The 15,634-nt window shown below is 41.2% G+C and overlaps 1 protein-coding gene across 2 annotated transcripts in view; it reads right to left on the bottom strand.

Annotated features, from left to right (window-relative positions):
- Positions 1-15,634, bottom strand: part of LOC143933541 (uncharacterized) — a 55,384-nt gene that overhangs the window by 18,080 nt on the left and 21,670 nt on the right. For both annotated transcript variants that reach the window (XM_077456456.1, XM_077456457.1), the window contains 4 exons: positions 12,480-12,761; positions 4,510-4,623; positions 1,697-1,856; positions 1,178-1,357 (listed from right to left, as the gene is read on the bottom strand). In XM_077456456.1, coding sequence (XP_077312582.1) covers positions 1,178-1,357; positions 1,697-1,856; positions 4,510-4,623; positions 12,480-12,761 — 736 coding nt within the window. The remainder of the gene's footprint in view (positions 1-1,177; positions 1,358-1,696; positions 1,857-4,509; positions 4,624-12,479; positions 12,762-15,634) is intronic.

The following is a 15,634-nucleotide window of genomic DNA, read 5'->3' as shown; positions in this document are numbered from 1 at the left end:
AAAATGTAATATATACAAAATATACAAAATGATATGTCCAGTGTAGACATCTCACATAGTTACCAATGCATTTGAAAAAGGCCCCTCAGCCAAAACTTCCTTAAAAACTGTCAGGTAATCCCACATGCCACCAATGCTAGAACAACCCCCCCGGGGGAAGACGTTGATCCAATAAATGCGGCTTGCAAGGAGTCACACGTACAGGAGCCCCTAGCAAATGCATTGGTAACTATGTGACGCCGTGCACACACGGTCGGAGATTCCTAGCAAATGCATTGGTAACTATGTGACGCCGTGCACACACGGTCGGAGATTCCGACGGAATGTGTCCTATCGGACCGTTTTGTCGGATATTCCGACTGTGTGTGGTCTCCATCGGACTGTTTCCGTCGGAATATCCGACGGACCAAGTTTTGCAACTTGCCAGTAAAATTTTCCGACAAAATGCTCCGATCGGACATACTCCGATCATGTGTAGAGAATTCCGATCGGACAAAGTGCCACGCATGCTCAGATCAAATTCCTAGACCAAAGCTATTGGCTACTAGCCTGAACATAGTCCCGTCATAACAAAATAACGTCATCGCGTTATGTACAATCGGATTTTCTGACAACTTTGTCCGACCGTTTGTATGCAACAGTTTCGGACAAAATCCGTCTGACAAAATCCAATGGATTTGGTTGTCAGAATGTCCAACCGTGTGTACAAGGGCTGAGATGTCTACACTGGACATATCATTTTGTATATTTTGTATATATTATATATATATTTTTTTTAATTGATATGCTAAATATAATCTCTTTTCAGCAAACCTAACCTCTGAAGAAGAACCCAAAGGTATAGGTCGAAACACGTCAGTCATTGTTATACATCAGACATTATGTAATGTTGTGTATAATTTCTATGTTTGCAAATAGTTTGTATTTGGTATGACTTTGCCCCCATCAGAGCTCATATTTTAACTATCATTAATATTATACCTTATTATCTAAATAAAGAATCTATTTTTCTAAACCTATGTATACTCATTCAACTACTCTACACTGCTGCTAAAAAAAAAAAAACCCCTGGGGGACTTTTCCCATTTTTGTTCATTTGGGGTGTGCATTACCTCTCCAAATATGTGTCTTCCCCATGCTATGTTTTATATCTTCAAACTGTATTATCAATAGTTACCATGTCCTCTGGTGGTAGTAGCTGTTGTATTTTGCAAGTTTTTTGTTGTTGCACCGGAACTTGAACCCAGACTAGGGCTTGTCACTTTTGTATCGTGTGGGGTGTAAGTCGTTGAGGGGAGATCAGTCACCTTCTGGGACGTGAAATACGTCTTTGCAGGTGTAGGTGATGTGGTTGAGTCTGGAAGGAAAGGAAAACTTTTTGTTACTTTTGAAGCATTATTCACGCCCGTTAAATATTATTTGGACAAAGGACAAAAAAAGTTGGACGAATACACCAATATCTCTTGCTATCCTCAATGACAGTACCCTATACACCTCCGTGCTCTGTGGCAGAAAAAATATGGCATTAAATATTATTATTTTTATTAGTATTATACAGGATTAAATAGTGATTACATTCTCTTGTTGTTGCACAAAGTTGATAAGAAGTAGGTTTTATTAAAAAAAATAAAAAAAAAAATCTTCCTTATTAGCACCCTACACATTATATTCACCAAACTGGAAAGATTTTGCCTACCTATGTTCATAGTAGGTGACCCAACCTCTACCCGGTCAACTTTGAACACCCAACGTCCTGGTAAGTTGACATTACTTGTGTGCGTTATGTTGATCATTTCAGGAGTTAAAGATCCTGGGATTTCCAAGAACCCTTCAGCAAATCCACTGTTACATCCGGCCTAGAGAAAAATAAAATTATGTTCATTGATTTCTATACCTATACAATGTATTGTATGGCCTTTATGAAACTTGCTGGGCATCCTTTTCCTAAACCATGGGCATTATAATAAAGTTGGCCAGCTATAACAAACTCAACTCTTCTAGGAAGACTTTCCACAAGACTTTGGAGTATGCCGGCGGGAATTTGTACCAATTCAGCCTCGTTTTTTGGCCTCAAGTGCTAAAGCTGGAGAAGACCTAGTTTGGTCGGTTTTCCGATCCATTCCGATACTATGCAGCGGGGTTGAGGTCAAGGCTTTGTGCAAGCCACCCAAGTTCCTCCACAACAAACTCGTCAAAGTTTGTCTTCATGGAGCTGGCTTAGTGCAAGCCACCCAAGGTCCTCCACAATAAACTCATCAAAGCTGGTCTTTATGAAGCTGGCTTTGGGCAAGCCACCCAAGCCCCTCCACAAAAAACTTACCAAAGCTTGTATTTATGGAGCTGCCTTTGTGCAAGCTACCCAAGGTCCTCCACAATAAACTCATCAAAGCTTGTCTTTATGGAGCTGGCTTTGGGCAAGCCACCCAAGGTCCTCCACAATAAACTCATCAAAGCTGGTCTTTATGAAGCTGGCTTTGGGCAAGCCACCCAAGCCTCTCCACAATAAACTCATCAAAGTTTGTCTTCATGGAGCTGGCTTAGTGCAAGCCACCCAAGGTCCTCCACAATAAACTCATCAAAGCTCGTCTTTATGGAGCTGGCTTTGGGCAAGCCACCCAAGGTCCTCCACAATAAACTCTTCAAAGCTCGTCTTTACGGAGCTGGCTTTGGGCAAGCCACCCAAGGTCCTCCACAATAAAATCTTCAAAGCTCGTCTTTATGGAGCTGGCTTTGTGCAAGCCACCCAAGCTCCTCCACAACAAACTCATCAAAGCTCATCTTTACGGAGCTGGACTTTGTGCAAGCCACCCAAGCTCCTCCACAACAAACTCATCAAAGTTTGTCTTCATGGAGCTGGCTTTGCGCAAGCCACCCAAGGTCCTCCACAATAAACTCATCAAAGCTGGTCTTTATGAAGCTGGCTTTGGGCAAGCCACCCAAGCCCCTCCACAAAAAACTTACCAAAGCTCGTCTTTATGGAGCTGCCTTTGTGCAAGCCACCCAAGGTCCTCCACAATAAACTCATCAAAGCTCGTCTTTATGGAGCTGGCTTTGGGCAAGCCACCCAAGGTCCTCCACAATAAACTCATCAAAGTTTGTCTTCATGGAGCTGGCTTAGTGCAAGCCACCCAAGGTCCTCCACAATAAACTCATCAAAGCTCGTCTTTACGGAGCTGGCTTTGTGCAAGCCACCCAAGCTCCTCCACAACAAACTCATCAAAGCTCGTCTTTATGGAGCTGGCTTTGTACTGGACGTGTGTGGTTCGTTTCGTTCCTATTTGAAATTCGGACGAATTTTCCTTTTTTTTTTTTGAAAATTCAGATGTATCTGAATTTCTGAATTACAATAGTACCAAATTTAAATGAATCCAAAATAACAGAAATTTTTTTTAGGATGAAATTCAAATTGGAATCGATTCGAAACGTTTTCTAATACATTTCGAACTCGAATAGTTTTCAAAATCGAAAAGTTTTTGAATTCAAAAAGTTTTCGAATTTGAATAATTTTCCAACTTTCAAAGAGAATGAAATAGAATAGAAAATAAAGGAATAGAATAGAAAAAAAAATAATAGAATACAGCAGAAAAGAAAAACGAACAGAATATAATAGAATAAAACAGAACAGAATAGAATAGAAAATAAAAGAACAGAATAGACTGGAATAGACTAGAAACAATAATAAAAAATAATAAAATAGAAATAATATAATCGTCTTTTGAAATTCGAATTTCAAGTAGAATAAATTTGAATTTGAATGCATAAGAAAATAATAGAATAGAAAAGAATGAAATAGAAAAGAAAAGAAAAGGATTTAATAGAATATACTATAATAGAAAATAATAGAATACAAAAACGAATAGAATAGAATATCATAGACTAGTAAGAATATAGCCATTTCCCAAAATTCGAACAGAATCAATTCAAATTTGAATAGAATAGAAAATAATAAATTAGAATAGAATAGAAAATAGCAGAATAGTATAGAAAAAAACAACAGAATAGTATAGAATAGAATAGAAAGAATATAAGCATCTTCTGATATTTGAATTTCGAATACAATAAATTTGAATTTGAATAGAAAAGAATAGAATAGAATAGAATAGAACATAATAGAAAATAAAATAATAGAATAAAAAATAATAGAATAGAATAAACAAATAAAAACAGAATAGAATTTAAAAAATAGAATAGAATAGAAAGAATATAGCCATTTCCCAAAATTCAAATAGAATCAATTTGAATTTGAATAGAATATAAAACAATACATTAGTGCCTGGTATTGAAGTGGTTAAATATCCAGAACCATGATTGATGATAATAAAAGTTACTCTGTAAAGTTTCATTGATGGTCATGGACATCATCAAACTAGAGCAGGACCTTTGAGGACCAAGATCTGTGCAGAGTAGACTATAATTATCTATGGGGGTACTCATGGGGTACAGGGGGTTGCAGCTAATACAGCCAATAATATTGGAGTGAGTAAATGAATGATGGGAAAGAATGCATACCAAAGCAGGAGGACCTTCATTTCCTTTGCCTGTTGGCCACTGAATATCACCATAATTGAACATGACGAATGTTGAGTTCTCATCTGTGCTCAGAACAGCTTGAAAGGTGTTCACCTAAAAATGAAAAACATGGCGGATGTCTTTACTGATTTGGTTTTTATAGTTGAAGGGTCCAAGGCCTCCTATCATCCTGATTATGTCTTTATGACCTGGTGAGTCGCTTACATGAGAGAAGACATTTTCCACATTTTGTTACATCCAAAAACATAAATATATTTTATTGGGATTTTTTGTGATAGACCAACACAAAGTGGCACAAAATTGTGAAGTGGAAGGAAATGGTTTTCAGCATTTTTTACAAATAAATATGTGAAAAGTGTGTGTGGGGGGGCATTTGTATTCAGCCCCCCTTTACTCTGATACCCCTAACTAAAATCTAGTGGAACCAATTGCCTTCAGAAGTCACCTAATTAGTAAATAGTGTCCACCTGTGTGTAACTTAATCTCAGTATTAATACAGCTGTTCTGTGAAGCCCCCAGAGGTTTGTTAGAGAACCTTAGTGAACAAACACCATGATGAAGGCCAAGGAACACACCGGACAGGTCAGGGATAAAGTTGGGGAGAATATTAAAGCAGGTTGGGTTATGAAAAAATATCCCAAGCCTTGAACATCTCACGGAGCTCTGTTCAATCCATCATCTGAAAATGGAAAGAGTATGGCACAACTGCAAACCTACTAAGACATGGCCATCCACCTAAACTGACCGGGCCGGGCAAGGAGAGCATTCATCAGAGAAGAGCCAAGAGGTCCATGGTAACTCTGGAGGAGCTGCAGAGATCCACAGCTCAGGGGGGAGAATCTGTCCACAGGACAACTATTAGTTATCTCTCCACAAATCTGCCCTTTATGGAAGAGTGACAAGAAGAAAGACATTGGAGAAAGAAAGTCATAAGAATTCCTGTTACCAGTTTGTGAGAAGTCATGTGGGGGACACAGCAAACATGTGGAAGAAGGTGATCTGGTCAGATGAGACCAAAATGTAACTTTTTGGCCTAAAAGCAAAACGCTATGTGTGGGGAAAACTAACACTGCACATCACCCTGAACACGCCATCCCCACTGTGAAACATGGTGGTGGCAGCATCAAGTTGTGGGGATGCTTTTCTTCAGCAGGGACAGGGAAGCTGGTCAGAGTTGATGGGAAGTTGGATGGAGATAAATACAGGGTGATCTTAGAAAAAAACCTGTTATGCCGCGTACGTACAAGCGGATTTTTCGTTGGAAAAATCTTGGATGTTTTTTTCTGACGGAATTCCGCTCAAGCTTGTCTTGCATACACACGGTCACACAAAAGTTCGCTGAACTTTTGACCATCAAGAACGCGGTGATGTACAACACTACGAGGAGCCGAGGAGCTGTCAAATTGTTTCCGAGCCTGCGTCGAAATTTTGCTTGTTGTAATTGGTACAGACGATCAAAATTTCCGTTCGAAACTTTTTTCGACCGAAAAATTGAGAACCTGCTCTCAATCTTTTGCTGGCTGGAATTCCAACAGCAAAAGTCTGATGGAGCGTACACACAGTCGCATTTTCCGACCAAAAGCTCTCATCGGACTTTTGCTGGCCGAATTTCCGATTGTGTGTATGCGGCATAATATTCCTCCTCCTTCTCCTAAACTAGCTACTCGGTAGACTCTAATTACTTCTTCTCGTACAATGTTACCTACTTGTTACCTACTAACTATTGCTACTTATCCTCTACTAGCTGTTGACTACTCATTCACCATCTACTAACTACATACTAACTAGTATTCCTCCAGTTTTCCTCCTCAACTACCTACTCTGTACCTACTTATTGCTACTGTACCTATCTTCTACTCAGAGGGCACTACTACCTACTAACATTTGCTACCTCCCCTCTTCTACCTGCTAACTACTAATACAAACAATCCTCTACCACCTACTCAAAAACTACTGACTATCACTCATCTTGTATTAACTATCTTCTATATAGCTACTACCCATCCACTTTTTCCTTCTCAACTACCCACTCTGTACCTACTATTTACTAGACATGTGTATTCGTTTTCGTCTGAATGCATTTTCGTCCGAATTTCAGCTATTTTCGTTTTCGTTTTGACAAACAATAACGAAAGCACAAAATCCGAAAAACGAAAGATCCGACATAAATAAATGCTTTATTTTCATTTTCATTGTTACAACAGTTCGATATAGAATAGGAGATTCGACGTGACTCTGACAATAACAATCTCTCCATAGAACCTGTGGTCGAATGTACCTAACCTTACCTCTATTAGTCCAAGATTATATAGAGAAAAGATTAGACAGAGAAAAAAGATTTGACAGAGAGAAAAGATTCTGCAAGTTACTCTCCTAAAAAGTGTTTGGGGACCCGGGTCCTGCCCCAGGGGACATGTATCAGGAGCAGTGATTTTAATAATAATTAAAGTGAAACAATAAAAGTGTAATATTCCTTTAAATTTCGTAGGGGGGGGTGTCTATAGTATGCCTGTGAAGGGGCTCATGTTTCTGGTGCTTAGAACTGTCCCTGCACAAAGTGTTATTTATGCAGGAAAAAAGTCCTTTAAAATCACTCGCAGCTATTATGAATTGTCGTCTCCGTAATACAGAGAACACTCATTGAAAGTCATTGATAAAAAAAAATAAAATGGGGGTCCCCCAAATTCAATTACCAGGCTCTTCAGGTCTGGTATGGATATTAAGGGGAACCCTGCCTCAAATTTAAGAAAAAATTTGACGTGGGGTTTCCCCTAAATATCCATAACCAGACCCTTCAGGTCTGGTATGGATATTAAGGGGAACCCCGTGACAAATTTAAAAAAAAATTGACGTGGGGGTCCCCCTAAAAATCCATACCAGACCCTTTATCCGAGCACGCAACCTGGCAGGCCGCAGGAAAAGAGTGGGGGGACGAGAGAGTTGATGAGGACAAGGGCCTCATCCTCACAACCCTGGCCGGTGGTTGTGGGGGTCTGCGGGTGGGGGGCTTATCAGAATCTGGAAGCCCCCTTTAACAAGGGGACCCCCAGATCCTGCCCCCCCCTGTTTGAAATGGTAAGGAGGTACAAAAGTACCCCTACCATTTCACAAAAAAAGTGTAAAAAATAGTTAAATAAGACAAACACACTTTTGAAAAATTCCTTTATTAAAAATAAAAAAAAATAAAAAAAACATTCCAGCGGTGCTAATCCACTCTTGCTATCCTGCGACGGACGGTCAACTCTCCAGCGATGGCTCATCTGAATCAGCGCAGCGAATCCATCCTTCTTCTGTCTCCGCGGAGGAGACACTGCAGGGATTCCGGCGGCCTGACGTTTCTTATATACGGAGGGCGGGGCCACCCGTCACCTGACCCCGCCCCCTCTGACGCAAGGGGAAGCCCGGGGTTCCCTGTGACGTATGGGTGACCCCGCACCCCTCTGATGTAACACAAGCAGGTTTCCGTTACATCAGAGGGGGGCGGGGTCACCCAATACGTCACGGGGAACCCCGGGTTTCCCCTTGCATCAGAGGGGGTGGGGTCAGGTGACGGGTGGCCCCGCCCTTCGTATATAAGAAATGTCAGGCTGCCGGAATCCCTGCAGTGTCTCCTCCATGGAGACAGAAAATGGATGGATTCGCTGCGCTTATTCAGATGAGCCATCGCTGGACCCCGGAGAGATGATCGTCCGTTGCAGGATAGCAAGAGTGGATTAGCACCGCTGGAATCTTTTTTAATTTTTTTTTATTTTTAATAAAGGAATTTTTCAAAAGTGTGTTTGTCTTATGTAACTATTTTTTACATTTTCTTTGTGAAATGGTAGGGGTACTTTTGTACCCCCTTACCATTTCAAACAGGGGGGGCGGGATCTGGGGGTCCACTTGGTAAAGGGGGCTTCCAGATTCTGATAAGCCCCCCGCCCGCAGACCCCCACAACCACCGGCCAGGGTTGTGGGGATGAGGCCCTTGTCCTCATCAACATGGGGACAAGGTGCTTTGAGGGGTCACAGACCCCCAAAGCATCCTCCCAATGTTGAGGGCATGTGGCCTGGTATGGTTCAGGAGGGAGGGGGGGCCACTCTTTCGTCCCCCGTTTTTAAAACTTTTTTTTGCATTGATACATGTCCCCTGGGGCAGGACCCGGGTCCCCAAACACTTTTTAGGACAATAACTTGCAAATTAGTCTTTACAATTAGCACTTTAGATTTTGAACGTTGGAGTCCCATAGACTTTAATAGGGTTCTAAAGTTCACATGAAGTATGCTATATACTAGCTCCGTCGAATCTTCTTTATACATTCAACAGACACCATAAGCCTTCAAAGACAGATTCAATCGTAATTCATGTGGATTTTCGGACGAATGCAATTTTTGAACGAAAAATGAAATAAACAAAAACGAATTTCGGGAGTAACTAAATAAATAAATAAATTAAGTTTTCGGACGAAAACAAAATTCCGAAACGAAATATTTTACTCTGCACATGTCTACTATTTACTACTTCTTCTACTCTAATACCTAGAAACTACCACTGCTTCGTCTCTGTCACCTGCAAACTACCAGCTAGCCAACAACAAATGCAACTAATCTTCCACTTATTCACTACTATTACTAATACTCTATCATTAACTAACTATCTGCTAACTAGCTAGTACTACTCCTTCTGCTTCTCAACTACCTATTCAGTACCTACTTGTTGCTATTTATATCTATACTAAGTTACAGCTAACTACTGCTACTGCTTCTCTACTTAGTAACTGCTAGCTAACAGCTACTACAACTAATCCTCTACCACATACTCACTTTCTACTAAATACCAATACTACTAGGATTCCCTTACCATATGCTACCTGCTAGCTACTTCTAACAATTACTACTCATCCTCTATCAAATAGTAGCTGCCAATTAGCCTCTACTACTCATCTACAACCTATTATTACTACCCACTGCCACCTTTCTACGGCTACTACTTTCAAAAACGTAAAATTGTTTAACCACTTCCTGACCCGCGCATGCCGATGTACGTCGGAAGAATGGCACGGGCAGGCATATTGGCGTACAGGTACGTCCAATCTTTAATGCCACCCTGCCATCACGAGCACACCACTGGTGCACTCGTGTGCTGGTCGGGACCCCCGTGAGTCGGGTCACAGGTCCCATGGACTCGATCGCTGCGGGCATACCCACAATCGTCTCACGGGGCGGCTGAACGAGGAGATGCCATTGTAAACAGCATCTTCCCGTTCTGCCTAGCAACAAGTGACACTGATCTCTGCTTCATGTGATTGGAGCACAGATCAGTGTTCACTAAAAGAAAGCCCAGCCCCCAACAGTTAGTAACACTCCCATAGGAACACTTAACCCCTACACTGCCACCCACTGGTTAACCCCTTCACTGCCAGTGTCATTTACACAGGAATCACTGCATTTGTATAGCGGTTATTGCTGTATAAATGACAATGGTCCCAAAAATGTGTCAAAAATGTCCGATGTGTCCGCCACAATGTCGCAGTCACAATAAAAATCACTGATCGCTGCCATTACTAGTAAAAAAAAAAAATTATTAATAAAAATGCCATAAAACTATCCCCTATTTTGTAAACGCTATAACTTTTGCGCAACCCAATCAATAATCACTTATTGTGATTTTTTTTTACCAAAAATATGTAGAAGAATACGTATCGGCCTAAACTGAGGGAAAAAAATGTTTTTTTTTAATATATTTTTGGGGGATATTTATTATAACAAAAAGTAAAAAATAATGCGTTTTTTTTTTTTTAAATTGTCGCTCTATTTTTGTTTATAGCGCAAAAAATTTAAAACGCAGAGGTGATCAAATACCACCAACAGAAAGCTCTATTTATGGGGAAAAAAAGACGTTGAATCTGTTTGGGAGCCATGTCGCACGACCGCGCAATTGTCAGTTAAAGCGACGCAGTGCCGAATCGCAAAAAGTGGTCTGGTCTTTGGCCAGCAAAATGGTCCGGGGATGAAAGTGGTTAAAGTCAAGTCAAGTCAAACTTTATTGTCATTCTACTACACGTAAGAACATACAGTAGAACGAAATGTATCTCACAGGGCCACGGTGCTACATACAAATTAAACATAATTATAAACAAATATACAGAGAATAAAAACGCCAATATAAGAAAACCTATACACATCTGGGAACTACGTAACTGTTCATATACTATATGTTTCATAGTTACATAGTTAGTAAGGTTGAATAAAGACACCAGACCATCCAGTTCAACCTGTGTGAGTAATAAATAGGGGACTAGGGGATATCACCAAGCACTTCATGGTATGAAGTGGATATCCCTATGTAGTTATTCAAAAAGATAAGAAAAAGAGGGTGCCACCATCCATAATGAATACAACAGATAAAGACTAGACGGGGCTTGAGGACTTTAAAGGCACAAGTATAAACCCAAAAAATGTGATAAAGTAATATTTTTTATAAATTTCTTCAAAAAGTATAGAAAACAATGATTAAAAACCATAGATAGAGATTTTATTCATTCACTGGGGCCTACATCAGCAATAACATCATAGTACAGCATAAATACTTAGTATACAATAGCTAAATGTAACCCATTCATGTAGGAAGATGTACTTCATATTGTAATATATTCCTTCTCTATTTTTAAGAGTTTTACTGTGCCCCAGAAGAAGTGTCATTGGAAGGCGAAACATGTCGGGCACATGTATGGGACGCTATATCACCACATCATTTCAGTGAACACATATTTGAATGTTTATCCTGATGGGGTTACGTTTAGCTACTGTATACTAAGTATTTATGGTGCTGTACTATGATGTTATTGCTGATGTAGGTCCCAGTGAATGAATATAATCTCTATCTATGGTTTTTAATCATTGTTTTCTATACTTTTTGAATAAATTTATAAAAAATATTACTTTATTGCATTTTTTTGGTTTATACTGGTGCCTTTAAAGTCTTCAAGCCCCGTCTAGTCTTTATCTCAACCTGTGTGAGTGTCTACAATTGTCCCTATCCCTTTACATTGCACACTCACATTGGTCCCTCCCCTCAAAGAGCCCACAATCCAAGGTCCCCATTCATATACTAGGGCCAATTTTGGACAGAAGCCAATTAACGTACCTACATGTCTTTGGAGTGTGGGAGGAAGCCGGAGTACCCGGAGGAAACCCACGCAGGCACAGGGAGAGCATGCAAACTCCAGGCAGGTAGTGACGTGGTTGGGGTTTGAACGAGTGACCCTTCTTACTGCTAGGTGAGAGTGCTAACCACTACACCACTGTGCTGCCTGACCGGCCCGATGTTTCTAAAAGTCGTTGTAGCAGCAAGTATTTATAAAAGAGTCTAAACATTGCTTATATTAAAGCGGGAGTCCGCCGGGACTCCGCATTTTTTTTTTTTTAAAGCCAGCAGCTACAAATACTGCAGCTGCTGACTTTTAAAATAGTGACACTTACCTGTCCAGCGCGCCCGCGATGTCGGCACCCAAAGCCGATCTCTAGATCGTCTCTCGGGTGTTGCTGCCGCCATCTTGGGTATGGGAATCAGGAAGTGGAGCCTTTCGGCTTCATTTCCCGGTTCCCTACTACGCATGCGCGAGCCGCGCTGCGCAATAAGGACGGTCCCCGCTGCCTCTGGGATCTGTGTGTTTTCCCAGCAGGCAGCGGGGCACTTGCGGAAAGGGGCAGGCACTTGTGGAAAGGGGCGTAATGTACGCCCCTTTCCGCAGAGAGCTATCCCGGAAGTGGGTGCAGATACCTGTACTGTACAGGTATCTGCACCCCCCTCCCCCCTGAAAGGTGCCAATTGTGGCGCCGGAGGGGGGGAGGGTTCCGATGAGCGGAAGGTCCACTTTAGGGTGGACCTCCGCTTTAATAACAAGTGCGTAGATTCTGAATTTAGTTTCCACAACAGTTCACTTTCACATTACTAATATCATACGCACCTTGTTTGTTCTGGAATCAAAATACGGAACCTTGTCCCATGTTGCCACAAAAACCCATTTTGGCGAGAAGAGAACTGCTGGGAAATATCTGGACATGTCATTTTCTGTCATATTAAGAAGCTCCGAATCCTTGCTGAGACGGTAAAATATGTTCCCCGAAATTTCATTATTCACATCAGTCCAAAACGGAGCCAAGCATGGCCCACTGGTGGCAATGGGTAGATGTTGGGCCGCGCTACTCCCAAGCTCTACATCAAATGACAAAAGACCATTGTTGTTCACCTGTGATAGGAAAATATTTGGGTTATTATTTCTTCTTTACAGCGAATCAAATCTCATTTATTTCCCAAGGAAATAAGAAAGCTAACAAGTATTAACCCCTTCCCGCCGAGCGTACGCAGATCTGCGTACTCGGCTTCCGGGGGGTATACCGGGAAAATGCCCGCACCTGTAGGCATCATCCCACTACCGTTTTTTTTCAGCGGGCGATTGGCTATCCAGCCATAACAACCGATGCGGCTTTTAGCCACTCGGCTGTTATGCCGGAGGAGCGGGAGGGGACACCCCCCCTCCCGCCGCCACCCGCCGCTGTTACCGGTGCTCCCGCTCGATCGGGAGCACCGATTCCACATTCGACGCCTCCGGCTGCTGGGGAGGAACTGGAACGAAGCCGTAATCGGCTTCGTTCCAGTATCCTAATAGTAAACACGTGTTCCAGTATCCTAATAGTAAACACGGAGGCGACGTCATGACGTCACTTCCCGTTTACTCGGCTGCCAATGGCGCCGGTTTTAAAAATATATACGGTATTCAGAATCGCCATTTTCGGCGATCTGAATACATTGAAGTGTAAAGGAGGGGTGGGGGGTCTTTTAGACCCCCGATCCCTCCATAAAGAGTACCCGTCACCACCTATTACTGTCACAAGGGATGTTTACATTTCTTGTGACACCAGTAAAAGTGATACATTTTTTTTTAAAACAATTTAGTCATTTTAAAATAAATAAAATAAATTACAAAAACATTTTTTAAAGCGCCCGCCGTCCCCGCGAGCTCGCGAAGCAAAGAAAACGCATACGGAAGTTGCGCCCGCATATGTAAACGGTGTTCAAATCACACATGCGAGGTGTTGCCGCGATCGGCAGAGCGAGAGCAATAATTTTAGCACTAGACCTCCTCTGTAACGCTAACCTGGTATCCATAAAAAAAATTTAAAGCGTCGCCTATTGAGATTTTTAGGTACCGTACTTTGTCGTCAATCCACGAGTGCGTGCAATTATAAAGTGTGACATGTTTGGTATCTGTTTACTCGGCGTAACACTATCTTTCACATTATGCAAAAAATTGGGCTAATTTTACTGTTTTGTTTTTGTTTTTTAATTCATGAAAGTGTCCCTTTTCCCAAAAAGTTGCCTTTAAAACACCGCTGCGCCAATACCTTGTGACATAAAATATTACAACAGTCGCCGTTTTATTCTCTAGAGTCTCTGCTAAAAAAATATATATAATGTTTGGGGGTTCCAAGTCATTTTCTAGCAAAAAATATGGATTTTAACTTGTAAACACCAAATGCCAAAAATAGGCTTAGTCATGAAAGGTTTAAAAGGAGTTACAAAATGACATGGCATACAATCAGAACACAATACAAGTAATATACTTAGCACGTCCTCGCAGCTGAGCCTCGTGATGAAATGAGAGAAAGCTCTGTTTCAAACATTCCCTTTTGACAAACACACCTCACCCACACCGCATCCCATTGCCTCCCCCCCCTCTGCTTGTGGACGAATCAGTGTCTCTAGGGCGTCTCCTCCCCCAGGCTAAATATCTCTGACTGTCCTGCCATAATTGGCCTCTGGGGGGCAGTGTCTGTCTATGAATTGCAACTACTCCGATTGGGGTCAAATCTTGGGTTTTGATCTCCGGTGCCCCGCCTCTGTCCGTGCGGCATTTAAAACTAGACTACCTGTACGCCAGTATGCCTGCCCGTGCCATTCTGCCGACGTACATCGGCATGCGCTGGACGGGAAGTGGTTAATTGGCTCTCCTGCCTAAATTGGCCCTAGCATGTGTATGTATGAATGTGAGTTAAGCCCCATACACAATATCAGATTGTCTGCTGAGTTTTTCCTTCAGATTTACCAAAACCATGTAGTAGAAGGGCCTGCCTGATTGCATACACATTGAAACCCCTAAGGTTTGACCTCATATTATAAGGTTTTGGTAAATCTGATGGAAAAAATCAGCAGACAATCTGATAGTGTGTATGGGGCTTTAGAGACCGTAGATTGTAAGCACCTTCAAGGCAGGGACTGATGACTGTACGTGTAAAGCACTGCGTAAACCGATGGTGCTACATAAGCACCAGTAATAAATAAATAAAATGTACATATCCTCTATATGTTCCACTAAAGTTGCATAGTTCTTCACATTTACATTACACATTCTTTATATTTTTAAGGCAAAACATAAGACCCCATACACACTATACAACTTTTGTTGTCTGATTTCCTTTAGATTTACCAAAACCATGTAGTGGAAGGGCCTGCCTGATTGGATACAAATTGAAACTCCTAAGGTTTGACCTCATATTATATGGTTTTGGTAAATCTGAAGGAAAAAAAATTGACATGTTTTTATTATTACATTTATAAAAAAATTACATGTTTTTAATTATTTATTATGATCACGATTTAAAAGTAAACTATAAAAAATAGCTATTTAGATAAATATAAAGTATTGCATTTGAATATGGTATATTCCTACTTTCTGCCAGCATGGAGTTTTTTTTTTTTACATTTTACATTTACCGTATATACTCGAGTATAAGCCGACCCAAATATAAGCCGAGGCACCTAATTTTACCACAAAAAAAAAACTGGGAAAACGTATTGACTCGAGTATAAGCCTAGGGTGAAAAATGCGCAGCTACTGTAAGTGAAAACGTCTACTTGATGACGAAACGCGTCTGGAGTGAGGCACGCAGTGACGCCACCATGTTGTTCGTTTAGGAGGACAGGCTCCGTTCGTATATGCCGGCCGGCATTGTTTTTTTATATGCAATCTACTACTACAAAATTGTAAGTGCAACTTTTAATGAATAAATTTGATATGTTTTGAATATACTACACTATGGTACTCCCTCTCTTTCTCTTGAG

Source organism: Lithobates pipiens, unplaced genomic scaffold (genome assembly GCF_037356315.1).
Source record: "Lithobates pipiens isolate NorthernLeopardFrog02 unplaced genomic scaffold, aLitPip1_a1.2 Scaffold_27, whole genome shotgun sequence".
NCBI lineage: Eukaryota > Metazoa > Chordata > Amphibia > Anura > Ranidae > Lithobates > Lithobates pipiens.
The sequence above is the reverse complement of the archived record's forward strand: the minus strand, read 5'-3'. Positions and strand labels throughout refer to the sequence as shown.